The sequence below is a fragment of the Meles meles genome, chromosome 21, assembly GCF_922984935.1.
Source record: "Meles meles chromosome 21, mMelMel3.1 paternal haplotype, whole genome shotgun sequence".
NCBI classification, from domain to species: domain Eukaryota; kingdom Metazoa; phylum Chordata; class Mammalia; order Carnivora; family Mustelidae; genus Meles; species Meles meles.
The window spans coordinates 34,594,242-34,619,828 of NC_060086.1; the positions used below are offsets into that span (position 1 = coordinate 34,594,242).

Genomic DNA, 25,587 nt, shown 5'->3' on the forward strand with positions numbered 1-25,587 from the left:
TCTCTAGCAGCACTAAAGATTTTCATAAACGCATTAGCGGCCACTCTGGTCTCTTTCCAGAAGGTGCAAAGCCACGGCCCTTAGGCTGGACAGTGACATAAAGGCCGGTGTCAGCCATGGTTAACACGTGCCCTTTGGAGACACTCCCCGCTTCTCAAGGCCGACTGCAGAGCCAGGCCACGATGGGGGGTGGGCACAGAGGTGGAAGGAGGCACACATCACAGCCCAAAGGTCCGCGGCCACCCCCTGCCATTCCTGTTTTCACCTGAGTTTCCTCCTCATGCTTGGGATTCCCCCGTTCTTAAGGGACTGTACTCAGGGACCCCTAAAGAGAAAATATCTCTTTGACACTGCTGTCCCCGTTAAGCTATTCCACTTGCTCTTTTTTCTTTTTTTTTTAAGAAGTTTGAGAGGAAAACAGCAAGTGTGTCCCCCTTGGCCTCCCCTGCCCCCCTCCCGAGCGTTGTGGTGAGTTTACGGGGCCAGGCTCTGCCTCCAGCGGTAAACCCAGCCTCTCTGACTCGGCTTCCTCGACTAGGGAAGGGCTAACACCAGCGGCTACCATACGACATCTTAGTAATGCCAACCGCGTGACTGAACTCACGTTGTGACACACGCGTGCTTCAGCGGGAACACTCGGTGACTGCTAGCGCCACTCGCTCTGGAACGCCGCCCGCCTACCACAGGCTCCCACCATCATCTCACACACACACACGCACACACACACGCACACACACTGCCTCACAGCCTTTTCTCCGATTCTCTTGTAAAGACGTCTCTGGATCTCAGCTCAGAGGCCTTTGTCCCCCTCGGCAAACCCAACAAGGTCCTGGCCCCAGCTGCCAGCAGGTTGAAGAGGACAACCTCCCAAACACGCGCCGGTGGCTGGGACCTCAATCCTGAACCCTCGTCCCACGGGGCTCGCTGGCTGCCTGGAAGCTCTACCGGGACGCCTGCAGGGCCCACCGCCTGGTCACGGCCGTCCAGAGCGCTCCCATCTGACACCCGTCACCTCCCCCCATCACAGAGCTCGAGGTGCCCCGTATCCGCCACTCCTTGTCCACAGTCGTGTCCACCCTAGTGCTGAGGCTCCATACCTTCTAGGGGCCTCCCGCAGAGGGTCCCTGCAGTCCTGTCCCACCCGCTAATCCAACTCACAGCTGTCGGATTCCTCTCCTGACGCAAAAACGGGGACTCCGACATGCACAGCAGCAGTCCACAGCTGGAGGAAAGGCCGCCATTACCCACCAGCATTCCACATCCCAGGCCTGCTCGCCCCCGTGATGCCCCGCCAGAACACACCCCCGTGAGCCAGGACAAGGCAGTGGGCCTGACACACGGGGGCCACAGAGCGAGCGCTCACACGGGCTGTGTCACTCACCACCGAGGCGCCCCCTGAGAGCCCCGCTACTACCTTAATGTTACGGATGTGGAGATGGCCCTGGAGGACTTCGGCGACCCGCCCAAGACCGCGAGCTAACACGCGGGGGTCTGAACCGCACCGTGCCCAGCGGCAGAGCTGAGTCCTTTCCCGCTTCAGGTCTCTCTTACAGCAGATCTGAGCTACGTGCCTTTCCCTCTACGGGTCCTTGCACTCCCTGCCTTATTCCTTTGTGTCTCCACCTGGAGCACATTTTTCCAACTGCCAGGCGCCCACCCCCTTCCGCATGCCCCATCCCCATGGACTCGGCACACCCACCGCTCACCACTCAGCAAAGGATCCTTGAGCGCCCCACTGTGCGCCTAGCTCTGGCCTGGGTCAGGGTCTCGCTGGAACCAGGCAGACGTGGACCTGGCCGTACAGACCTCAAAGACTAGCAGGGGGACAGGACTTACAGGTGACGACACACCACACACACGGTTACAAGCTGGGGTCAGGGCACAGGGGCACAGGAGGTGCCTGGCAGTGTGAACGTGAGACCCAGCCTGCCAGAGGAGGGGATAGAGGAGCCCTTAATGAGCCACCACCACGTGCGCTGCCTCCTGAAGGACGTGCATAGGGGGCAGGAGGAGAGGGACTAGAAGTGGAAGCAGGCAGGCGTGGCTAGGGGCCTGGAGCTAAAGAGAAACGGGAGATCAGGCTGTGCACTGAGCCAGGGACTGGGGGCCGCCATGAGGATTCTGGATTTTATCCTCAGTGTGCTGGAAGGGTTCAGATGTGTGCTCTAAGAAATCCCTCCAGTTGCTGTAAGAACAGCCAGGTGGGGGCAGGAGTAAAAGCAGGGAGAGTTGCTGATGTGCCTTGGTGCCCCCTTGCCTGCAAAACTCCAGGGGGGGTCACCTCTGGATCCCCCCAGAGCCCAGCACGGTGCTAGCACAGAGCAGGGCCACCTGCCGGCGGCATAGAGAAAACCATGAGCCCTGAGAGGCACAGGACCCACCTGAGAGGGGTGGAGACCACACAGCGCGCTGGCCGGGTGGGCACCACAGTCCCCTGACACCGCGGGCGGTACAGCACCCTCCGGGAGCCGAGAGCCCAGATCAACCACCTCAGAGTGGAGCAGCGCGGCCGCAGAGCCACCCCAACGTCACCAAGCAAGCCCGCTGGCCCCGCGGCGGGACACAGAGCTGAGGAGCGTTACACCTGATGAGGGGACCCAAGGTTTCAAATGAACAAACACGCCCTCAGAAACGGACTCTGAATCTGCTGAAACCCAGCACTAAGCCCAGGACCCTCAGGGAGGCGAGGAGCGGTAACGTTCTCACGCGTGCAGCGGGTAGAAGCGGGCGTCCTCCCACCTCCGGTGAGTGTCGCGTGGAAGGAAACCTCGGGGGTGCGCTCCCCTGCGGCTTCAGAGAGACGACGGTCGACGCGCTCCGCTGTGTGCGGTCGACACATGCCCAGAGGAGTGGCTGGAGCGAACCCTCCACCCGGGTCTCGTGTGACTCTGACGGGCGTGTTCCCTCTCCGAGCCTCGGACCCCAGAAACGCAGCTCCAAAGCCTGGCCCCCTTCTCTGCCACGTTCTCCCTCCCAGATTTAGCTACCAAATCACTCCTCCTTCTCCACCGCGGGCCTCCCTCCCTCTCGCGCTAAATGTCCCCCAGGGCAGCGCCTCTACAGCCACCAGCACTTCCAAAGATGCTGGGAAGGTCTCCTAAGAGTTGAGCCCTCTGTGTGCAAAGCTGTCGTTAGAGACACAAGTGGCTCCCCGGCTAGAGGGAGAGCGAATAAGTTGTTAACCTTGATCGAGCGGGAGGGTATCGATCGGAAGGGACAGCAGTCAGAGATGACCAAAAGAGCAGCAGTCTGAGAGAGGCATGCGGACAGCGCACCCACAGCTGCCAGGGAAAGGCCCCCCAAGGAAAAGGGGATCAGGTCAGGAGGGACTTGAAGCAACCTGGTCTTCCGATCAGGTAGCAGACTCCCCCAGCTCTGATTCTAGTATCTTCTGCAGCGCAAACATCATTCGTCTTCCTGTGCAACGCTTCCCCGCAGCGACTCTGCCCCCGAGGCTGTCACCAGCTTCCAGGACTCCTGGCAGCCTTGTTACTAGAGTAAATTAAAAAGTGGGCAGACCGGCTCACACGCAGCATCTCTGATGAGGATAATCAAGATACGCTGGAGCTCGGGGTCCCACGACAGTGACAAGATGAAGTCTCTGGGTCTGGAGGGGTGACAGGCAGAGATGGGACCACGGGAAAGCTGCCAGGAGGACGTCTTCCCGCGAGGACGCTGGAGGCCGGCCAGCAGCTCCTCTCCCTGAAGACATGGGAGGAGAGCCCACAGAGGGAGGAAGAGCGCTGAGACTAAACCCAACAGAACCGCCCTCACCCCCAGGTCTGACAGTTGAAGGGAGCCCAGCTGAGAAAGGAAGGGGCCACTGGGAACAAAACCGAACACCACGTGCAGGCACCTTGACAGCCCAGCGACCGGTGGGGAGGGAGACAAGGCGAGTGGGGCCCTGGGTTGGCAGGTGGAAGTCATGTGGTCCCAGAGCCGGGTCAGGACTGTCTGCTCTCTGCAAGCCCCGCCCCTTCTCAGGCACCCTGTCCCCGAGGGTAGTGCCCCTGATGGGCCCTGGCAAGGTAACCAAGGCCACCCACTGACCGTCTGGGCCACATGTGGTCCCCTGGGGAACGCAGCAGCTGGTGCTGGCCTGGCCTGCAGACACCAGCTCGGCCCACCAGTCCGGCCCCTCTAGGGGACATGAGTGGAGAGCCAGGAAGAACTTCCGGCCAGTCTGGGGGGCCGTGCAGCCGAGGCCAAATGGGGAGGGGTCAAGAGTGGCAAGAGAGAGCAAAGCCTCTTAAAGGAAAGAGGAGATGGGGCAGACCCCCTAAGGAAGTGTGGGGCACACAACAGGGGAGACACGGGAGCACCCTCTGTTCCGACCACCGGCTCCCGGTCCGCAGACGCCCACAGCAGGAGCCCCACCACTGCCGCAGGGCTGACAGCAGGCTTCACGGGGCCTTAGCCGGGGCCTGGCACCTGGCCCCATGCCAGCCTGGGGAGCCTTCTGCACACATCTGGGAGGAAGGTAGGACAACGGTGACCAGCCCTTCCTCCCAGGCTGTGGTTGAGACTGGATGCATTGGTCCGAATGGGCCACCTTCCAGGCTGGGGCTCACTCCACGGGCTTGCTACCTGCCAGCTGCCATCGCCACCAGCAGCCGCACCTTCCAGAGAGGAGATGCGCCCAGGAGACGGAGTCACGTCGCCCTGCACACTTAGGAGCCCCAGCGTCCGTCAAGGACACTGCCACTCGGGAGAGGTAACCCGCCCTGCTCAGTGCCTGTGGCTCCTGGGGCGGGGCTATCTGAGCCCCACTCGAGGGGGCTACCGGTCAGCAGCCCACCTGCTCTGAACCCAGCTCTTTGAGCGAGTTTCCGTCCCCCGTGTGGGACAAAAACAACAGTCCATCAACAGACAGTCTGGTGATCAGACTGTCAACAGCTTCCTGAGCCGTGCAGAAACTGTGACGGTTTCTTAAACCTGGCCTTGGGAGGGAGAGGCGGTGCCTGTGTAGGGGTGGGGGGTGAGGGGCCGTGGGCCAGGGACAGCCAACAGCGCTGTACCGTGCGGCTCACCGCGCTGGCTGCACTGCACACTCGCCCTCTGAGCACACCGGGCTCATCCACACGCACGTTCCTCCCTGCCTCCGCCGCTCCCCGTGACCTGTTCTAGCTCAAGAAAAAAATGACAAACCACACAAGAGCACGTTCAACCAAACGAACGGCGCTGGAAACGCTTACCACCCCACGGGCAGATTCTAAGCAGGCTGCTCTCTGACCCTCCAGCACTTTGCTGCAAAGGGTATGGGGACTGTTAACTTTCTCCCTAAGGCAAAATTAATGGTTACCACTTGTGGTCAGCTTGTACGTTCCCAGTTCCCCAAAACCTACTGGTAAGGAAAACAAATAGGCTCAGGGGCTCCTTCGTGACTTGTCAGCTGGTTTGGCCCAATCCTCCCTCGGGAGGGAGCAACTCAAACACTCAGGGTCAGCAAGAAGAGAGAAGCCAAACCCTCAGTCCTGCCCTGAGCCCCATACCTCTCTGCTCCCTCCTGTCTGCAGAGGGAACCCAGTCACTCCAGCCGAAGCACATGAATGGAGGGAGGGAGGAACCAGGAAGCACCCACCTGCCGGGCTGTAGGAGCCCACTCCGCTGACCGGGAAGAGGACATCGGCGTCGCCGTGGAGCACCTGCAGGGGAGCCCAGCTGTGCATCTGGGAGAGGTGGGTGTCCCCATCCAGCGGCCTAAGATGAGAGAATACAGCTGTGTGACAGACGGAAGAGCCTCCGAGGGCTCAGACCACCACAAGCATCTGCCAGGCCTCCCTTAAGTTCCCTCTTGGGAACCAACCGGACCGTGACGGGGCTGATGACAAGAGGCCCAGGTTGGGAGCGGGAGCGTGCGGTCCAGATCCGACAGCATGCCTTCATTGCTCCAGCCAGTGTTCGCTGAGCACCTACTACGGACCAGGCTCTGTGCTTACATACATCCTGTGCTGCCCAAACAGCCAGCAAACAAATGGGGTTTATCCTGCCCTTGGGGAGCTTACAGTCTGGTGGGGGCCCTGGACGTGAATCACACAATCCGGCAAGACGTAAGACAGCAGTTCAGAGTCGCGGAGCTGGTCGGGAAGGCCACAGAAGGTTAGAGGTGAGAGCTGAAGGTGAGGGCACGGGGGGAGCAGAGGGGAGAGGAGGATGGACCAGGGGGATGCTGGTGAGGGGACAGCAGGTGCCAAGTTCTGAAGCAGGAGAAAGCACGGCGTCCCTGGCTCTGAAATGATGTCAGCCACGTGACCTGGGGTTAGTGTCCCATCACCTCTCTGGTTCTCAAAGCCTCGTCAGTAAAACAGCAGAATCAGACCAAATCGTGTCTGGGTCCCTTCCAAGAAAGGGGGGTCGGGTTAACCATTACCCTGGCTCATATGACTGTTACATCATCACCTTATCCACGAAGGACAAAGGCAACCTAGACATCGTTATCACGCTAGCTGGTTCTGCTCAGTGTGCTTGGGAAGGATTTGCCCACTGTAGCGTCGGCCGGTAGACGACGAGGAGCCATTAATAAATACCAGGCCACAGTTGCAGGGGACATTAAAGTGTGTAGAATCACTCTGCAACTCAGCTGGAAAAAGTCCAAAGCAGATCATAGTCCTACCTACTCAACAGGGGAAGGACGGGAGGGAGGAGGAGGTGGAGGAGGGAAGTGGGGGAGGGAGGGGAGGGAAACGGGAGACGCAGGTGCAGGAGGTGATGGGACTTGTCCAAGTTCAGCATCCTGGATGGGACCAAGGCTTCGGATCCGAGACCATGCCTTCCAAATCCGATTACAATGGGCTTCGTGGCTGCTGCCCACCGTGTGGGATGGTGCATGTAGTGTTTCTTTTGGTTGAGAGCAGGGATCAACACGATTGTTTTCGTAAAGGACCAGATAGGAAAGAGTGTAGGCTTCATGGCCATAGATGTTGCTGACAGCCCTTTGAAGAGTAACCACCATTCTTAGCTTGGGGGCGGATCTGGCCTGGAGGCTACTTTGTCAGGGCCTTCCAGAGGCCACTTCAAGATCTTCCTTTCAGCCCTCTCTAGCTTCTGGTCAGACGTGAGCAAGAAACGGGAAATAACCCTAACAGACCTGTGCAGAATCCGTCCGTGAATCCTACAGGTCGACTCCCCCAGTGAGCCCCTTGGGAGAAGGCAGCAAAACCACCCGTCCTTGCAGGGGCCACTCCACCGGCTCCAGGCGGGTGGGATTTTCCACCGTTTATTCTAAGGGGAAATTTTGCCACTTTCCAGAAACAGAGGCAGGGCGCAGGTGAAGCCAGGCCCCGTCAGCTGAGGTTTGAGAACCCAAGCAAAAGTGCCCAAGGCCACCCCCAAAATTATTTACACTGAAGTGATTCCGAAGGCAAAGACCGATTCCGAGCGGGGTGACAGTTGGCTTAATGATAACAGGTGTTGCTTTCCGTTAGGAAAAAGAGATGCTTATTCTAAAACCCAGAAAATGCCAAAAAGAGGAGAGGGGCAGGGACTACACCAGAAACCACACTACCCAAAACAAAACTGATTTAGACACTCTGTCCTTAGCACTTCCCTCTTTTTTTTTTTTTTTAAAGATTTTATTTATTTACTTGTCAGAGCCGGCGAGCACAAGCAGAGAGAAGAGCAGGCAGGGGGAGAGGCAGGCTCCCGCTGAGCAAGAAGCCGATGTGGGACTCGATCCCAGAACTCTGGTCATGACCTGAGGTGAAGGCAGATGCTTTATGGACTGAGCCACCCAGGCGACCCCATACTTACCTCTTTCTACACAGACGTTTCTTGAGGAGGTCCTAATGAAACTCAGTGCAGGATTTATCACTGGCTTTTGTCATTCAATATTCGTTCCTAAGTTGGTCTTCACACTACTGAGATACTCTAGAAGGTCACTGCAAATGCTCAAGACCCCGCAGGGTCATCGGTACCTGATGAATCACTACAGTATACACCCAACACTAATAGACCACTATGGTACCTAGACCGGGATTAAAATTAAAAACTTGGGATGCCTGGGGGGCTCAGTTGGTGAGGCGTCTGCCTTTGGCTCAGGCCTGAGGCCTCAGCGTCTGCCTGATCCCAGGGTCCCAGCATCGAGTCCTGCCTCATGCTCCCTGCCCAGCGGGGATACTGCTTCTCCCTCTGCCGCTCCCCCTGCTTGTGCTCTCTCTCTAGCTTCTGACAAATAAATAAAACACTTAAAAATTTAAAAATTAAAATTAAACTAAAAACTTAATTTAAAAAGACAGAAGTCTGCGACCTGAAACGTTAAGGTGTTCCAGAGTGAGCTACACATCGGTCGGCCGTTAAGGGAGGTCGGCTCCCGAGTTCTGCTTCTTGAAAGGTGGACTTGGTATCTAGACGCAGTCACCTTTTTCCAGAGACTCTGTGCTTAGGGCACAGTCCCAGCAGGGGAAAGGCAAAACCAAGGGGGATAAACATTTCTGAGGCTCCCGACTCTGTATCACACCGTCTTCCTGGGGGGCTGTCAACACCGCAGGCCAGCAGCGAGGATCTGTGAGGGCGCGCCGGCACCTCCTGTGTGTCCGAACACACTACACAACTGGACCCGCCGAGAGCAAGCACTCCCCCCAGGTGCTAGCCGGGCGCTCTCCTTTCAGCCAGTCCTAAATCGAGGCAAAATGCAGTGTCCGGAAGCAACCTCAGTTGCTAGCGAGGTGCAACGTTTGTCCCTATGCTTGTGATTCTGTTTGAATTATGTTTTCATCCCACTTCCCTACAGGTGTCAGAGGTCACATAAGAAGTGAAAACCTCTTTCTAGAATAAAGATATTACCCTCTTTTAAGAAAAACAAAAACAAAATGCAAAGCGAACACTGGTAAGTATTGAGGCGGGAGGGACTAGATTTTCCTTGGTCATCGGAGGGGCTTGAATTGCCAGCGAAGAGAGACGTAAACCCAGCTCTAGGCCAACAGAGCACTTCAGAGACCATCGGAGCGCTGCCGTGGCCAGAGCTGTCGCATCCGCAGCGGGTGTCTCCTGGCCGGGCCGCCTGTCCCTCACAAACCTGGCGGTGCTGTTCAGCTGCTCAGGCTCTGGCCCCTCCAGGCTCCTAGACCTTTCGTGTGAACGTTAGCTTAGAATCAAAGTGAAAGGATTACTCAGTAGGCCATGTCATCATTCCTCTGCTCCTCCCCAAGACACTCTGCAGAATGTTCGATCGAGAACCCCCTTACGCCAGGGCGAGGCTGCCCATAATCCTCAGGAGGCCCAGTGGCCCTGAAGGGCCCGGGCCCCTGTAGAGGTGACCCTGCACTGTTCTGTGTGTCACACATCACAATGCCCGTGGCGGCTACCCTGGCTCTCAAGCTGGCCTCCCCCTCAGGCCTCCCTCAGTGGCGCAGTCTGGTAGGAAGAGAAATGACTGTGTCTGAGGCCAAAACATACAGAGCGAAGCGACTCAGAGACATGCTCACCCACAGACACACAGAAGGAGTGGAGGCTGCCTGTGTCCACTTGACTAGGCCATGGTAGCAAGATGTCTGATCAAACGTTCTTCCAGACGTTTCTGTGAAGGTACGTTTAGATGAGATGAACATTCCAGTCACTAGACTTTGAGTAGATCAGATCATTCTCCCCAGTGCAGCTGGGCCTCACCCAATCAGTTGAAGGTCGTAACGGGAAAAGACCGAGGTCCCCCAAAGAAGAAATTCTGCCAGCCGCCGGCCTTTAGACTCGAGCTGCAACCCCTCCCTGGGTCTCCAGGCTGCTGGCTGCCCTACAGATTCCAGACCCATCAAGCTTCCACAATCACTGTGCCCATTCCTTAAATCTAGACAGACAGGTACAGAAGGACAGACAGTAGTTCTGTCCTTTATCTACAGGGGATACACTCCAAGACCCCCAGGGGATTCCTGAAATCCTAAAACTGCACCAAGTACTGAACCCTGTACACACGCTGTGTTTTCCTATCCATACACACCTCTGATAACCTTTAATTTCTAAATTAGTCACCTTAAAGATTAACAGCAATAATAAAAAAATAGAACGGGAACTTGGGTGGTGCAGTCGGTTAAACACCCAACTCTTTGTTTCAACTTGAGTCATGTTCTCAGGGTTGTGGGATCAAGCCCTGCCTCGGACTCCCCACTCAACGTGGAGTCTGCCTAAGACTCTCTCTGCCCCAGGACACCTGGGTGGCTCAGTCAGTTGGGCGGCTGCCTTTGGCTTAGGTCATGATCCCAGAGTCCTGGGATGGAGACTCCATCGGGCTCCCTGCTCCATGGGGAGCCTACTCCTCCCTCCCTCTCTGCCTGCTGCTCTGCCTGCTTGTAGTCTCTCTCTGTCAAATAAATAAATAAAATCTTGAAAAAAAAAAAAAACCTCTCTCTGCCCCTACCATTCATGTTCTCTCTCTCAAGCAAAATAAAATAAACTTTTAAAAAATAAATAAAATGAAATAGAACAATTACAACAATAATCTGCAATAAAAGGTTATGTGAATGTGGCCCCTCTCTCTCTCAAAATATCATACTGTATCATAGTCACCCTTGTGATGACATGAGATGACAAACTGCCAATGAGATGATGAGACCGGGAAACTGAAGGACTCCATAAAAATCTGCTTTTGGGGGCGCCTGGGTGGCTCAGTCAGTTAAGAGTCTGCCTTCAGCTCAGGTCATGATCCTGGGTCCTGGCTCTCTGCTCAGCCGGGATTCTGCTTCTCTCTCTGCCTTTCCGTGCGCTCTCTCTCTTTCTTTCAAATAAATAAATCTTCTTTTTAAAAAAATCTGCTTTTTGCTCTTTTTCTTGCTTGGACCTGGGTCTCCATTCTACACATGCCTCCTAACGCAAACAGCACACGTCTTCCTTGTAAGGGACAAGGAGTTAATGATTTCTTTAGAGCAGATAACATCTAAGGAAGGACCAGGTGAGGGTGACCGGAGGAAGTCATCATCTGTGTAATCCACACCATGGGCACTAGACGTCCTGACACCAAGACCCCCTGGCTCCCAGAATAACACCTCATCTTTGGGTCCTCATCTTTGTTCTCACTGGCTCCTGGATGCCTGAGAGGTGGCAGACACCAGCCCACCATCCTCAGTAAAAACCCCCAGACCCTTTCTGGGTCTCACAGGCTGTACCTGCACGCTCTCTGTGCCTTCGGTGAACTCTGCTCACACCTCCTGCTGGCTCGCACTGGGTTTCTAACCTGCATGCAGCTGGGGACCCCCTTGGCTGGTCCTGTGGGAGCCCTCTGGGTCCTCAGACCCCGCCTGCCGGCATCAATGGGACAAAGTGAGGTGAATGACATGGGCCAGGCTACCACCGACCTTGTGATGATCCACGAGGAGAAGGAGCACCTGCTCAGGACCAAGGTCGGCCACGGATAACTGAAACTACGGAAAGGGAACCATGGCAAGTGGACCCATGGATAAGGTTGGGGGGGGGTCCCCCCGTTGGTTCTGCTTCTCTGGAGGCCCTGACTCACCGGCAGGTCGCAACACGCGGGTCTCAGTGGAAAACACTCACCCCGTGAGCCAGAGCCAACGCTTCACGGAAGCAACACTGACCAACACGTCAGGAGTAGAAAAAAGCCTTGTGCGTGAAGCAGTCCCTTCAGAATGGCTGGTAACAAAACACCAAAACTGAGAACAACAGCAACGGCCAATGAGTTACATACTGAACACGGGGTGCGGCGCTGTCAGCAAAGCGTGACGTGTTGATCTGTCCACCAACCAACAGTCCCCGTTACGCAGAAACACGGCAACTATCTAACAGCAGAAGCCCGGGAGCACAGCACAACCTACCCCAACCCCGGCTTCGCCCCCTGCTCGGACAAATCTCCGCTCTCTGAGGAATCCCCTTCTTCCATCCATGAAGACAGGGCGCCCACTAAGCCCCCAGGCCAGTCCCGCTGTTGCCACAGGTAGGCGCGGCGCCTCCCACAGAAGATCAATGAGCTCATGCTGCCAATACGGGTACCCGTGTGAACGAGGACGACAGCAGGAATCAGAAACAGGCATCGCGGGGCGCCTGGGTGGCTCAGTGGGTTAAAGCCTCTGCCTTCGGCTCAGGTCATGATCTCAGGGTCCTGGGATGGAGCCCCGCATTGGGCTCTCTGATCAGTGGGGAGCCTGCTTCCCCCTCTCTCTCTGCCTGCCTCTCTGCCTACTTGTGATCTCTGTCAAATAAATAAATAAAATCTTTAAAAAAAAAAAGAAAGAAAGAAAGAAACAGGCATTGCTTCATGGGAAAGAAGACGACTCCTATGAGAACATTAGAAGCTCAGGGCCAGAAACACTGGGCCCTGCATCCTGCCGCAGGGTCTCCGGCTGGGTCTGTCTGACGCAGGCCTGATGCTCACCTGACGCCGGCCATGACGGATGGGACCAGGTACTGCAAGGCCCAGGCAAAGAGGCAGCCGCTCACCTGGCATTCCGGGTAAGACCAAGCACAGGGATTCTTACAGAGCAGCAAGAACGGCAGCGCCGACCTGTGTTCGTTCTTGCTGCCGAATGCCCCACCCGCGTCATGCCAGCAACTCAACGACGACTCTGGAAAGCAGGTGCTGTTTTTCTCCCAGGTCTCAGATGAGGTTTTGGGAGTAAGCTTGTCCAACCTAAGCCACAGAGCTAGGAAGCAAGAACCCAGGCTGTCTTGATTCCAAGACCCACACTCTGAACTATGCTTTTCTGCCTTAGGCCTTCTCGCGCATCAAGGCCCTTCCACGAACACCCGTCTACTGTGCCTCCAGGTTAAAGCAGCAAGCGCAGGCGAGTTCCTGCTGTGCACACCCGGGGCACACACGCCAGGGGGCCGCTATTCTCTAGAATAACCCTGCCTCTCGCCAGAGCTTCCTGTGCTAGGAGCAGTGGAGATACAAGGAATATCCAAGCAGCAAAACACAAAGAAACACAGAAAGCAGGAATTTCAAGGCGCACATCTTGGCACCACCTTCATACTCGGAACCCTCCAACAGACGCCCTTCCCTCCTGCTCATTCTCGGAGGGGCAGTAAGCTCAGGCTCCTTCCTCCTCAGTCAAGATCAGAAAAGCGAGCGACGCCCGACACACACGTGAACCGTGACCTCGGATTTCACCCGCGGCTGCGGAAAGAGAAAGCCATCAACGCGCCAGCCTTCGTTAGAAGCTCAAGTGACACTCACTTCTCGGGTGAGCCCGAGTGGCCCAGGCACTTCCTTCCCGACCCGTTCCCGTACACGTCATCCTCATTGTCATCCACATCTTCGTCGTCGATGCTTTTCACGTCGAGCCTCTGGTACCCACACTCCCCGTTCAAGGACAGAGAGTCGATTTTCCACGAGCTGCTGCTCTGACTTCCGTTGGAATTCGGCCCGAAGGGGCTTTCAAACGCCGACATGATATTGACGGAGGAGCGATCGGAGTTCTCCTCTGAGCTCTCCCCGGCCCCGGGGATCTTTCTAAAAACATCGCCAGAGTTCTGCTCCTCTTCCTCACCGTCGAAGGAGATAATGTGGGTCACCTTCTTTTTCTTCTTCCGCTCCTTTCTACATTTGGCATCTGGCAAAAGAAGATACAGTGTGAGGGGACCAGGCAGGACAAAGCCATGATTGAGCCGTTTTTGCCTCTAGATGGTGGAAAATCCTCTACTACTGTCCTGAAAAATAAATGAGATAATTTCAGATTTTTTTTTTAATTCTTGAGGAAAAAAAAAAAAACACCAAAAAAAAGAAAAAAACCTGTCTACAGGACACTGAGCAAAATGGATGTGGGACTCCGCTTCTGACTTAAACCAACATGCCACAAAGCACACGCGACAATCGTCCCTTGCGAGCACTTTGATTCAGAGGGAGTTCCCATTCTGGAAGCGACTTTCGCTTGGGAAAATACCCTCCTGGCTGATGGATGGAGCCAACAATAGCAGTTTGGGTGGCGGCCAATGGCTCAGCAGGCACGGTCCATCCTTGTCTGCAAAGGGACGCCGCTGCTGCTCCCACTGAGGGTAGCACCTCCTTCTCCAGCCTGGGCCGGGGGCTGGCTCGGAGCTCAGGTTTCGCCAATAGCTCGCAGCAGAGTTCACGGTGAGCTCACGAGCCCGGGCGAGGAGGGGATGCACCCGCGGAATGCGGCCCTGTAACTCCCGGGGAAGGAAGTCAGTCTAGCCTGTTGGAGCATGAGAGGTCAGATGCAGACAGACAGATGTCTGGCCGACAGTGAGCACTACGATCCAGCCATGGAACTGGGACCATCTTGGATCTTCCGGCTCAGCCACCAGCTCAGGGCAGCCCCACGAGGGAGTCCAGGGGAATCAGCGAGCCATCTTGCTAACCCAGGGATGGATGAAAAAAATAATAATATACCGTGGCTGTTTCAAGCCACTACATTTTGGAGCTGTTACACAATAAAGACTAAACTGAAACCGAAATCAACGCTGCCTTGGTGACCAGTACTTAAAGAAGTCAGTGCACCCATCGCAATCGTCCAACTTGGCGATGAGAGACTTCGAGCTGATTCCAGACATTCCACTCCATCGAAGCCAAGCTGTGACACGGTGAGGCTTCGCCTGCGTATCAGACTCTGAGACAGTGTCAGAGGCGGTGAAAAGGACACTCCTTGGGTATACAAATTCCAACATCTTTGTCACACAAAGCCCTCACAGTCCTCTTTCCTGTGTCCTTTGCCTGGCGTCTCTACTGGAGGAGGAGAGGACAAGACGGATAAAGATCCCACAAGACTCTGAGTTTTCGCTATCACTAATAATTCCAAGGAGACGACCATGATGACTGTCTTGTTCAAGAGATCTGTGAATACTAGCAAATTCCACTTTTGCTGTAGCAACATTCTGGATCTCCCAGAAGGCTCAAGGCATATCACGAAATTGCCACAAAATGGATCTGAACTAAATCGACGTTCTTTGGCGTCCCCAGCCTAGAGTGGAAGCTGACAACTCCTCCCTTCCCCTTGGCCTCCACTGAAATGTCACCCCCCCCCAACAGTGCACGATCTCCACAGCACCCCGTGCTTGGCTTGCATCTCATTTATCAGAAGGATAATTACTTATTTGTATAATCTGTCATTAAACATCTATCGTCCCCCGACCCAGAAGAGCCTACAGGCTAAATGCAGAGACCTTCCTAGCTCACCGCCCAGCACACAGACTGCAGTAAACGAACACATGAATGTGTGGAGGAAGGAACAAACGAACGGAGATCAGGCTCGTGGGGCTTCATGTGACCAAGAAACTGTCACCGTCATTTTGCTGTCGGTGAGCTGAACGCGCTGCCAGCCCTACCGTCTTCACATCTCAGCAAGGCTCTCAGTCCCTTTCGGAGTGAGTGAGGGGAAGAAAAATAAACACAAGTGCAAACAGAAAACCCAAGGGCATGAGCCTTCCCTTGGCACTTTTGGTGTCCCACTCAGCCACGGTCAGCCATCCTTCGACCCGACCCCTCGGTTCAAACTCCCATGCCCGTTCCCACTCACCGGCGCTGACGTGCTTGGACACGACGGGCAGGGGGTCAGTGTCCTGCTCGGGTTTGATGAGGATGGAGACGGCAGACGACGCCGTGATCTCCCTGAAGAGGCTGCTCACTCCCTGCGTGGACTCCTTCAGCAGGGACGTCACGTTCTGCGTGGACTCCTTTAAGAGGTCTGACACGGTAGGAGCGAACTTACTCTGCCCGTTCAGATCCTTGTTGTCGATGTTGATGGCGAAGAGGATGGAGTTCAGACCTGCCCAGAAGAGGGAAAAGTCTGGAGTGTCGGCCACGGGGAGGTCACACCTCCAACACGGTAAGTGAGCGGCAAACGATACAGTACACGAGAGGGGACGCGCTGATCTGAAGCCCTGATTTTAAAACCTCCCACAAGAGGCACCAGGGTGGCACAGACGGTTAAGCGTCTGCCTTCGGCTCAGGTCATGACCCCAGGGTCCTGGGATGGAGCCCTGCATCAGGCTCTCTGCTCAGCAGGGAGCCTGCTTCTCCCTCTCCCACTCCCCCTGCTTGTGTTCCCTCACTGGCTGTGTCTCTCTATGTCAAACAAATAAAAAATCTTTAAAAAATAAAAATAAATTAAAGAAAAAAAACACCTCCCACAAAATGGGGTCAGGAGACACCAGCTATCACAGCAGGTGAGTCTTTCCCAATTCTCTCTCTCTCTCTCGGTCAGAGACAAATAAGAGGTCAACCCCAGGGAGGTTAAGACGTAAGTTCTGGGCTCAGACAGCTTGGGTGGGATCCCCGCACTGCTGCTTTCCAGGAAACCTGGGTCAAGTCACGTACAACCTGAGCTTTAGTTTTCTTACCTGTAAAATGGGGACAAGAGTATCTCCCTCACAGGGTATTAAAGACAATCACCCACCAAAACACTCAGCTCGGCAGGCACTCAAACATGGGCACCAACATCATTACCATTACCACTTCGGGCAAAACCCTGCACTGGCCCACCCAGGGCATCGCTGTCAAAGCCTCACGATTCCTCAGGGGACAAGACGAATGTAACTCTCGATACGTGGGACTTAGTGTAAACCTTCAGGGAAGGGCTTTTTCTTTCTTTCTTGAAAGAAAGAAGTGAGTTACCCACTTCTGTTGGGCTCGCCCTTTGAGTGAGAGGCAAACGATAAACCACCGAACGATTCAGCGACTCACATCAATCCAGGGGCTTCCACACTGACAAACCGTGGGCGCGACTCTTCACCACACCTGATTCTCTCACAGCCCTATAATGGCGAGTCCCATGCTAACAGGGTCACCCCTTGGCAGAGGAAAGAAATAGAGTGGCAGAGCTCACAGGACCTGCCCCCAGGTCACCAGCCAGGAAAGGGTAGAGCCAGGCTTCAAAGCCAGGCCTCCCGCTTCCAATTCCCCAGGTCTTGCAAAGCCACAGCCAAAACCCCCAACCCTATACTTTCCCTTCTAGGGTATCCAGTTCAAGATAAGTGGACTCAGTGAACCACGCCACTAAAAAAAGGACAGTGACAAGTGACTCACTGAGTCAGGGAGTGACAGGGAAAATCACAGCCTCTCCTGCAGTTAAAAATTCCCTCCCAGGAAGGCGACTCTGCTCACCAAGCTTCAAGGACCCGTCACTCCTGGCCTGCACCAGGCTTACCAGCTGCCATGGTAGGAAGCATGCTAGACCTTTCTTCATCCATCACAAAAGACCAGTCTTCATAAAAAGTGCTGCAAATTGAAAGAGAGAGGGGGAAAGTTCTGAGCTGCGGTTCTCGGCATCCATCAGCCAGACAGCTCCCTCACGCGGCTCCCTGGACCATGCCTGGTCAGCCGGAGTGGAGATCCAAGGTCTCTGCCCAGCGGAAGCTTCTGGTAATAAACAAAGAATTGAAAGTATATATCCTACAACCTCCTCATTGGTCCCGAGCTTGAGTGAACTGAAGCAGGCATGAAATGCAAATGCAGTTATTGACGAAACAGCGAAGGAGAAGAGAGGTGGCATCCAGTCTAGCAAGGTCTCTAAGACACAGGCAGGAAATCCGAGCGGACCCCTGGGCGCCATGCCTGGGCTACCACAAGAGGCAATCTCAGAAAAAATGACAGAGCTGCACAGCTCCATCAGCCAGAGCATTTGTATGTAACACTTGCTTGGGCTGCAGACGTAAAGCCAAGTTACCCCTGGAAAGGGCTGAGGAGCTAAAAGGGGCCCATGAATTTCAAGGGCAGTAGAAGGAAAGGGGTCAGCAAGGACTACAGGGTTTGTCCAAGTTCATCTTGGCATCATCATGCCAATGATGGCATGGCCAGGGCTCTGAGGCAGGGGCCCCAGGCCAGTGTCCCAGCTCTGTATCCGACACCTGCTAAGCAGTAGCAAGCAAGCATCTTCAACCCCTGACTTCCCTACCAGGTCAGAGAACTCTCAGTGCAGTCAAAGCCCACATGGCTAGAGCACAGTCAGTGGTCAGGGGCCTGCAGTGCAGCAGGGGATGGGACGCATTCGTTGCGGAAGTGACTGAGAGCAACTGACAGAACAGGAACGCCCACTTGCAATGCACTCACCCAGCAGAGCGTCGGCCCGAGTGCAGACTACACGTTCGAGCTGGCACCCCCACCGCCACTGTACCTCCAATTACCCAGACTGGGATGCTTTCGGAGTCGGAGCCCATTTCCATGCGTGTGAATGAATTTGGTTTTCCCACATCTTGGTAAGTAAGTGGCTAGTGATCTGGGTAAGCTCTACTGTAATAACATCTGGATTCACTTCGATGGCTCGTTGTTCTAGTCGACCTTGGTGTTGAGCTGTACATCCCTGAACTACTTGCAAATGATCTACTGGAAAGAGCTTCAAGAAAATTCACTGTAAGGGCGCCTGGGTGACTCAGTCAGTTAAGTGTCTGCCTTCGGCTTGGGTCATGATCCCGGGGTCCCAGGATCGAGCCCCACATTGGGCTCCTTGCTCAGCAGAGAGTCTGCTTCTCCCTCTCCCTATGCCACTCTCCCCGCTTGTGCTCACTCTCTCCTCCTCCCTCTCTCTCTCTCTCTCTCTGTCAAATAAATAAAATCTTTAAAAGAAACAAGGAAAGAAAAAAATTCATTGTAAGAAACAGGAGTATGTTCTCGTCAACTAAAACTGCCTAAGGCCCGGGGGGGTGCACCCAGACATCCACAGCCTCGGGGCTCAGACCCAAGTAGCACAGGGGTGCAGTGAGCACAGCAGTCCCGGCCCCCACACCTTCCACGTCAGACCCAGAGTCCAAGCACGCAGCTGGACAGGGCACCACAGGTACCATCAATGGGAGAACTTCAGGAATCCTCACGCACAATCCAGAACACCTAACAAGCTGCTGGTAGACAGGTGACCACGAGCAGCACAAAAAACAGAAGAGGAGACAAACCAGGGAATGCAGAGCAGCATGTAAAATCATGAGACTGCATCACAGCACGAATGAAATGCCAGCTTACTGATTAAATTAAATTAATTCGCTGAAATTAAATCCTCACTGTTGAGGATCTGGGCACTGCTAATGTGGAAGCTACTCAAGGAACCAGCACAGGACTGATCACTGTCCCTTTGCACCATCGGGTGACACAAAGCGACACGTCTCGTCCACTACTCTCGGGCAGTAAGAGCCACGGACAGAGACAGAGTCCCTGCCAACATCATGAATACAGGGAAATGACAGCACTGTCACGCGCTTCTGAAAGAACGTGGCTGGCAGTACCACGGCTGATACATATTCAGCGCCCTCCCCCCACCGCTAGGCGACAGCAGCCACACGCCCCCACCTTGCAGAGCTAGGCTGCGGCCACGTGACTCGCGGCCAGTGAGATGTGGGTGGAAGTGAAGGATCTCTCTGGGCAGACGCTTCAAAAGCCAGTGCTCAGTTCAAGCGCGTCCCTCTTCCTACCTTGGCAATCATGGCAGCATCTGTCAAGACGGAGCCTGGGACCCTGAGACGGGAAACCCCGACTCATCCGTGATAGACTCGTAACAGGAGGAAGAAGAAAAAGGTGGCTGTCTCGAGCCACAGAGGGTTTTACACTGTTTGTTGCAGCAGCATAAACTGACCTACACTAACCGATAGGGTGAGCTGTATGTTCACGATCAAGAAAAAAAGGGAAACGTCATAAAACAGTTTGTTGTTGTTGTTTTTTAAATAATAATTGACTTCACTCCGCAGCGCAAAGCTTCCCTATTTCTTTCAGTCAGTTTGGGGCTGAATTAACCTCAAAAACACAGAAGGAATCGTAAAGAACCCAGCACAAAGTTAAGACAGACACGAAACTGAGCTCCAAACACCCAGTTTCTACCGAGAAAGAAACTGGGTCTGAAAGGAGGCCAAACTAAAATTCCAGCAAGTGAGAGCAGGCTGTACCCTGGGACGCAACGCTCCCCACAGCCCACACCTCGATCACAAGCACTTAGGGAGAACTCGCCGTGTGGAGGCGCCACGCTGAGCCCTTTACGAGCATTCATTTCCTCGCTCATTCTTGAACCATCCGTGCCCCCAGCACAGCCGACCACGCTGGGACTGTGAGAGGGGAACCCGCGAGCCCCCAACAAGGAGACCGGGATACAGGCACAGGCGCTCAGACGCTGCGATTCTAGCCCGTCGGCTGAGCCTCCCCCTGGAAGCCCACCCCGGTACCTGAGCCTGCCGCGGTCGGCCAGGAGCATGTGCAGGTAACGCTCCAGCGAGTGCTCGTTGAGGGCACAGCGCAGCCAGGCCCGGCCGCGGCCCACGTCCGACGCGATGTGGCGCAGGGAGTAGAAGCGTGGCAGCTCATGCTTGCTGAGGACTTCCTTCACGTAGAACCAGAACACGGGCTCTGCGGAGAGAGGGACGGGCACGGTGGCTCTTGGCCTGGGATGCACATCGTTGCACAGTGACAGTCCCGAGGCATTTTTCAGGAGCATAAAAAAGTTACTTCTTTAGCACAGAAAAGAAAGATAGCAAAGAGTGTAATTTTGCATCCGGGTTTTTTCTTTACTTGTCTAGATCAGGAACGTTTCCCTGTAACATTTAAAGATCTTTGAGAACACGGGGGCACCTGGGTGGCTCAGTCTTTTAAGCATCTGCCTTCGGCTCCAGTCATGATTTCAGGGTCCTGGGATTGAGCCCTGCGATGGGCTCCCTGCTCAGCGGGGAGCCTGCTTCTCCCTCTCCCTCTGCTCCTCCCCTCCACTCGTGCTCCCTCCCTCTCATTCTCGCTCTATCTCAGATTAAAAAAAAAAAAAAAAAAATCTTTTGAAAAATTTCTAAAAAAGTAAAGTTGTTTGAAAACATGACTTTTGATGGCCTCCCAATGAAGCACATTTTAACCATTTCTCTACCTCTGGGAATACGATGTATTGCCAACTTTCCCTACATACTGCTTTGAACCTCCTTGTCCATAACTGTCCTCATTTCTAGTTCCTTAGAAAAGATGTCCATATGCCTGAGAATAGGAACAGATTTAAGCCTTGAAGGGAAAGCTAAAAAAGTTTCTTTTTATCCACAAGGTAGTTTATTGGATCTCCTCACATCCCACCTTTTTCATCCACATGCACAGAGATATTCTTCATAATTTTCATTCTAGTATGTACCTCACCTTGCGACCCATTTTCTTCACATATGCTCATCAAACCTTTCCCATGCTGCCAACGATCACCGGCAACACCAGCACCACCAGCAGGCCCCGCTACTGTGGCCGGAGCACTAGCCACAAATCCGCCCCTGCCCTCAAGAATTGACCTCAGACCGCAGTCCTCATAAGCACCAAGGCCAGCTCCGTATCAAAGACCAGGGCCGAGGCCTGGCCAAGGAGGGTGACTGCACCCAGTGACCGGAGGTTAGTAAGCAGCAGGGCAGCATGGGACCTGGGAGCTGCCTGACTGCAAAGCACTAACTGGGACAGCCTGTGCGGGGACGGAGGGATCTACCCTCTTCAATATGATCATGTCCACAACTGCTCAATAACCCAAGGGAGACACTGCTAAGTCTTTGCTGCCAGATGGGGATTCAAATCTAGAAGCTATACCGGCTCACAGACCCTTCAACCTTCCTTCTAAAAGAATGGAAACACACACATCTCCATAAAGTAGATACCTGGTTAGTAAATTCACTCGAATAATTCAGTTCAGCTCAGTTAGCATGGACTGCATTCTTAATGGGGGCCACAGACTGGGCGAAGCTGGGGGCTACCAGGCAGAGAGCAAGGGTGGGTCCGTAACGAAGCTTCCAATGCAGTGGGCTGGGCAACGGTGAAGAGACCAGTCCAGAGAATGACCCTGGCAGCCACGCTACGCTCCAGATTCCTCTCCCTCCAAATGAGCCCCGAAGTACAGAACCACCCTGAGATACTGGGGTGACTGGAGAAATGGGAAGCAGAGCCTGAGCACGAAGGCCAGGCCATGATGACCGGCCGCCATCAGCTTACTGACCACCGTCTCGCACGAGAGCGGCTGTGCTGTTTCCTCTTCTCCTTTCCCTGGGAACAGCAACTGGATGCGTGCATGCGTGCGTCTGCGGATCCAGCCAGCCTCTGCGGTGGCTCTGAATCTACAGCTCAGGAATGACTGGGAAAGCCAGCAAGGCAGCTCACTCGAGACAACCTTCTGTCTCAATCCCGAAATGCCACACGAATCCCCCTCCCAGGCCCAGGAGATCAGCCCAGACCACACAAATGCATAATAGCCTTTTTTCCACTCAGTGCTTCTCTCAGAAACCAGGACGGGGGCTTTGTTTCAAAACATGCCGAACAACCACCTGTATCTCCATCGTGACTCAAAGCAGGTGACTCTCACCTGCGTCGGGTCTTTCTGGAGAACCAGGGTGACCTCCCTCTGACCTTGAATGCACACGAAACACTTAACGTGTGTTTTCACCTTTCAATTTCGCAAATTGCTTAGTGCCACAGAGTCCCGCTACAGCCTGCCAAAGCGATGCCGGCGATGATAAGAATTATCCCAGCAGGCCTCCACTTCCACTGCCAGCATTAATGGGGTCTATTTCAAGTGCAGCTCACCTGCCACTTAACACTCGCAGTGTCCGTAATTTAATTTGGGGCAATAAACTGATCTCTTACTGCTATGAAACCGGGGCTCATTCCAGAAGAGGGTGAGGGCTTCTGGTTCTCCGGACGCCCGAACGCCATCTGCCCACACGAACGAGAGCCGTGAAGGGGCTGTTGAGGCCAGCCAACTCTGGGGGCACCTGTTCACAGAGGGGGACTAACACCACAGGCCTTCTGGCGAAGTTTCTAACAGGCCTCGGCCATAACAGATGCGGACACACTCTGGAGGACAAAAACCGTGACCCGAGTTCTAGTGCAGGTGCTGTGTGCCCTTGGGCAACTTATTTTGTCCTTCATTTTCCTCATCTGTGAAATGGGGATTACAGTATCTCCTTTTTTTTTTTTTAAGATTTATTTATTTATTTATTTGACAGAGATCACAAGCAGGCAGAGAGGCAGGTAGAGAGAGAGGAAGGGAAGCAGGCTCCCCGCTGAGCAGAGAGCCTGATGCGGGGCTCGATCCCAGGACCCTGGGATCATGACCTGAGCTGAAGGCAGCGGCTTTAACCCACTGAGCCACCCAGGCGCCCCTGCAGTATCTCCTTTTGATGTTTGTGATGAGGGGGAGGAAATGAGAAGACATCCGTGGTAAAGTGCTTCGCGCCAAGGCAGCACAGCGGGCAAACAGTACCTTCCCCCTTCTTCCAGTAGCTGCGTCCCTCCTTCCTAGGAGAACCGCATTCCATCTGGTTCCCTGTGAAGCTGCCTTCAGCACCATCAAACTCTGGACCATCACCGGGCCGAGAAGGGGGTGTGCGGCAACCCACCTCACTCGCCCTACCCTTCCCCTGACCCTGTTTGTTACTTTGAGCATCACCAGCTGTGTTTCTGTATTAATTTTTACTTTTTAAAAATATTGCATGAAAACGTTAGGTCTCTTGATTGCTGAGTTTCTTGGTGCTCCCATAAATTCCGTGGCTGCATTGAGAGACTCACTGGTCTCAGCCTGGTCCCTGCCCCGGACCACAGGGTTCTTCCCGCAACTTCTACCTGAACCACTGAAGGGGAGACCTTGGCTCCCTCGAGAACTAAAGTCGGCAAACAATGGTCTAAGGGCCAAACCTGGCCCACAACTTGTCTTTGTAAGTGAAGTTTTATCGGAGGACTCACGGCCATTTGCAGACACACTGCCTGTGGCTGCCTTCCCGCTACAAAGTCATCGCTGGGAAGCTGTTACAGACACCCATGGCCCACAGAGCCCAAATATTTCTATCTGATCCCTTAAGGAGGCAGCTTGCCGTCCACTGTTCTAGAAGTAGGAGCTCAGATAAACGTGTAAGCCCGGAGCCACCGGGGCCCTTTTCCTCCCTTTCCTGTACAGCACGCCCACCTGAACAGGACACCCACCCAGACAGAGGCAGGGCGGAGACACAGAGACCGATGCGGGGGATGCTGAGCCCCTGAATCCTGTTCACCCTCCAGTCTTCTTAGTTCCTTGAGTTAGGAAGTGCCCGTTGTTTTCGAAGTGACTTGCTGTCACCTGCGACCAGAAGCCTGACGCAGTGAGATAGGGTGCGTTCCTCTGCCACCCGACAATCATTTCAGAGGAGCGGCAACACCCCCGGCACCGGGAAGTGCCGACGGGCGCACAAGTGGCAAATGCATCCTCAGGAAGAAATAAAAACAAAACTGCTCAATGAGAAAACAGAAAACCCAACTACAAGGAGCTAGGCTCCTTCCTTGTAAACAAAGAAAGGCTTCTTTTTCTCATGGACTTAGTCTGGAGGTAGATAGCTGGCTCAAAGGCACTGTCACGGGCAGAATCTCCAACCTCTTGACCTTCACCCCTGTCCCAGAGGACTGCCACCACCCTGGGCACCACAGCCACAATCAGAGAAGAAACAGGACAAGATAAAACCAGCTCTGTTACCCCTTTTTTCAGGCAAGGGTAAGTCATCCCAGAAAACCAAGAGGAATAGAGATAGAGAATGTCAAGACTGGCTTAATCACTCACGATCCATTACCTAGAGGACATCCGAGGCCCCGAGCAAAATCAAGGTTCTTTTAAGCCAAAGAAGAAACGGGGAATGGATTTTAAGTAAAAAACTAACAGAATCACCCATACAGGCTATCAGCAATTCCAGGAACAAAAGGCCACCAAGTGGTCCCCTATTCCAGCCTCAGACACAGGGGAGGACAAGTGCCCCCAAGTCCCAGTCACTTCCAAATCTGGATGAGCCTGACTACAAGACACAAACAGATTAGCAAAGCAGAGTTCCCGAGAAAGGGCTGTAACCTCGTCCCCCAGCCATCTCCCAACCAGCCACAGGACTGCCTCTCGAAACCAGAGGACAGGAAGTGTGGTTTAAATATCACATAATAAAGACTTGTAAAAAGTCTGTAATCTTGACTTTTTTTTTTTTTTTTTTTTTTGCTTTCTAAAACTTGTGGTAAAAGAGACATAATAAAATGTACTGCTCTAACCGTTTTTCGGTGCATAATTCAATAGCAGTAAGTACATTCACGAGGTTGTGCGACCATCACCACCACCCGTGTCCAGAACTCTTCCATCATCCCAAACAGAAACTCCATACCCGGGAAATGGTAACTCCCCCATTCTCCCCTCCCACCTCAGCCCCCACAGGCCTCTATTCCACTTTTGGTGGTACTAGATGTAAGTCGAATTGTACAACATAGGATCTTTTGTGTCTCGCTATTCCCACTTAACAGAATGTTTTCAAGGGTCACCCCTGTCCTAGTATTTACCAGTATTTCATTGTGTCTGTGGCTCAATACGGTCCTACTATGTGCATATACCACATTTTGTTCATCCACTTATCTGTCAACAGATATTTGGGTTTTTCTCTTTTAGCTCTTATGAATAATGCTTCTAGAACGTTCATATCCAAGTGTGTTTGACTCCCTGCTTTCAGTTCTTTTAGGTCAGTATTTAGGAGCAGAATTGCTGGATTGTATAGGAATTATAGATTTACCTTTTTGAGGAACCACCAAACTCTTGTCAATGCTGGTTATGCCATTTTACATCAATACTTTTTTTTTTTTTTTTGCCTTTATTTCTCTGCAATTAAAATTAACTCAACTATTAAATTCCCTTTCGGGGGGGGCGCCTGGGTGGCTCAGTGGGTTAAAGCCTCTGCCTTCGGCTCAGGTCATGATCCCAGGGTCCTGGGATTGAGCCCCACATC

At 53.9% G+C, this 25,587-nt stretch overlaps 1 protein-coding gene across 3 annotated transcripts in view; it reads right to left on the reverse strand.

Moving 5' to 3' along the window:
- SNX29 (sorting nexin 29) overlaps window positions 1-25,587 on the reverse strand; it is a 476,823-nt gene that overhangs the window by 394,688 nt on the left and 56,548 nt on the right. For all 3 annotated transcript variants that reach the window (XM_045993249.1, XM_045993250.1, XM_045993251.1), the window contains exons 5-9: window positions 20,035-20,215; window positions 17,043-17,113; window positions 15,414-15,662; window positions 13,115-13,490; window positions 5,582-5,700 (exon numbers count right to left, since the gene is read on the reverse strand). In XM_045993249.1, the coding sequence (XP_045849205.1) occupies window positions 5,582-5,700; window positions 13,115-13,490; window positions 15,414-15,662; window positions 17,043-17,113; window positions 20,035-20,215 (996 nt within the window). The remainder of the gene's footprint in view (window positions 1-5,581; window positions 5,701-13,114; window positions 13,491-15,413; window positions 15,663-17,042; window positions 17,114-20,034; window positions 20,216-25,587) is intronic.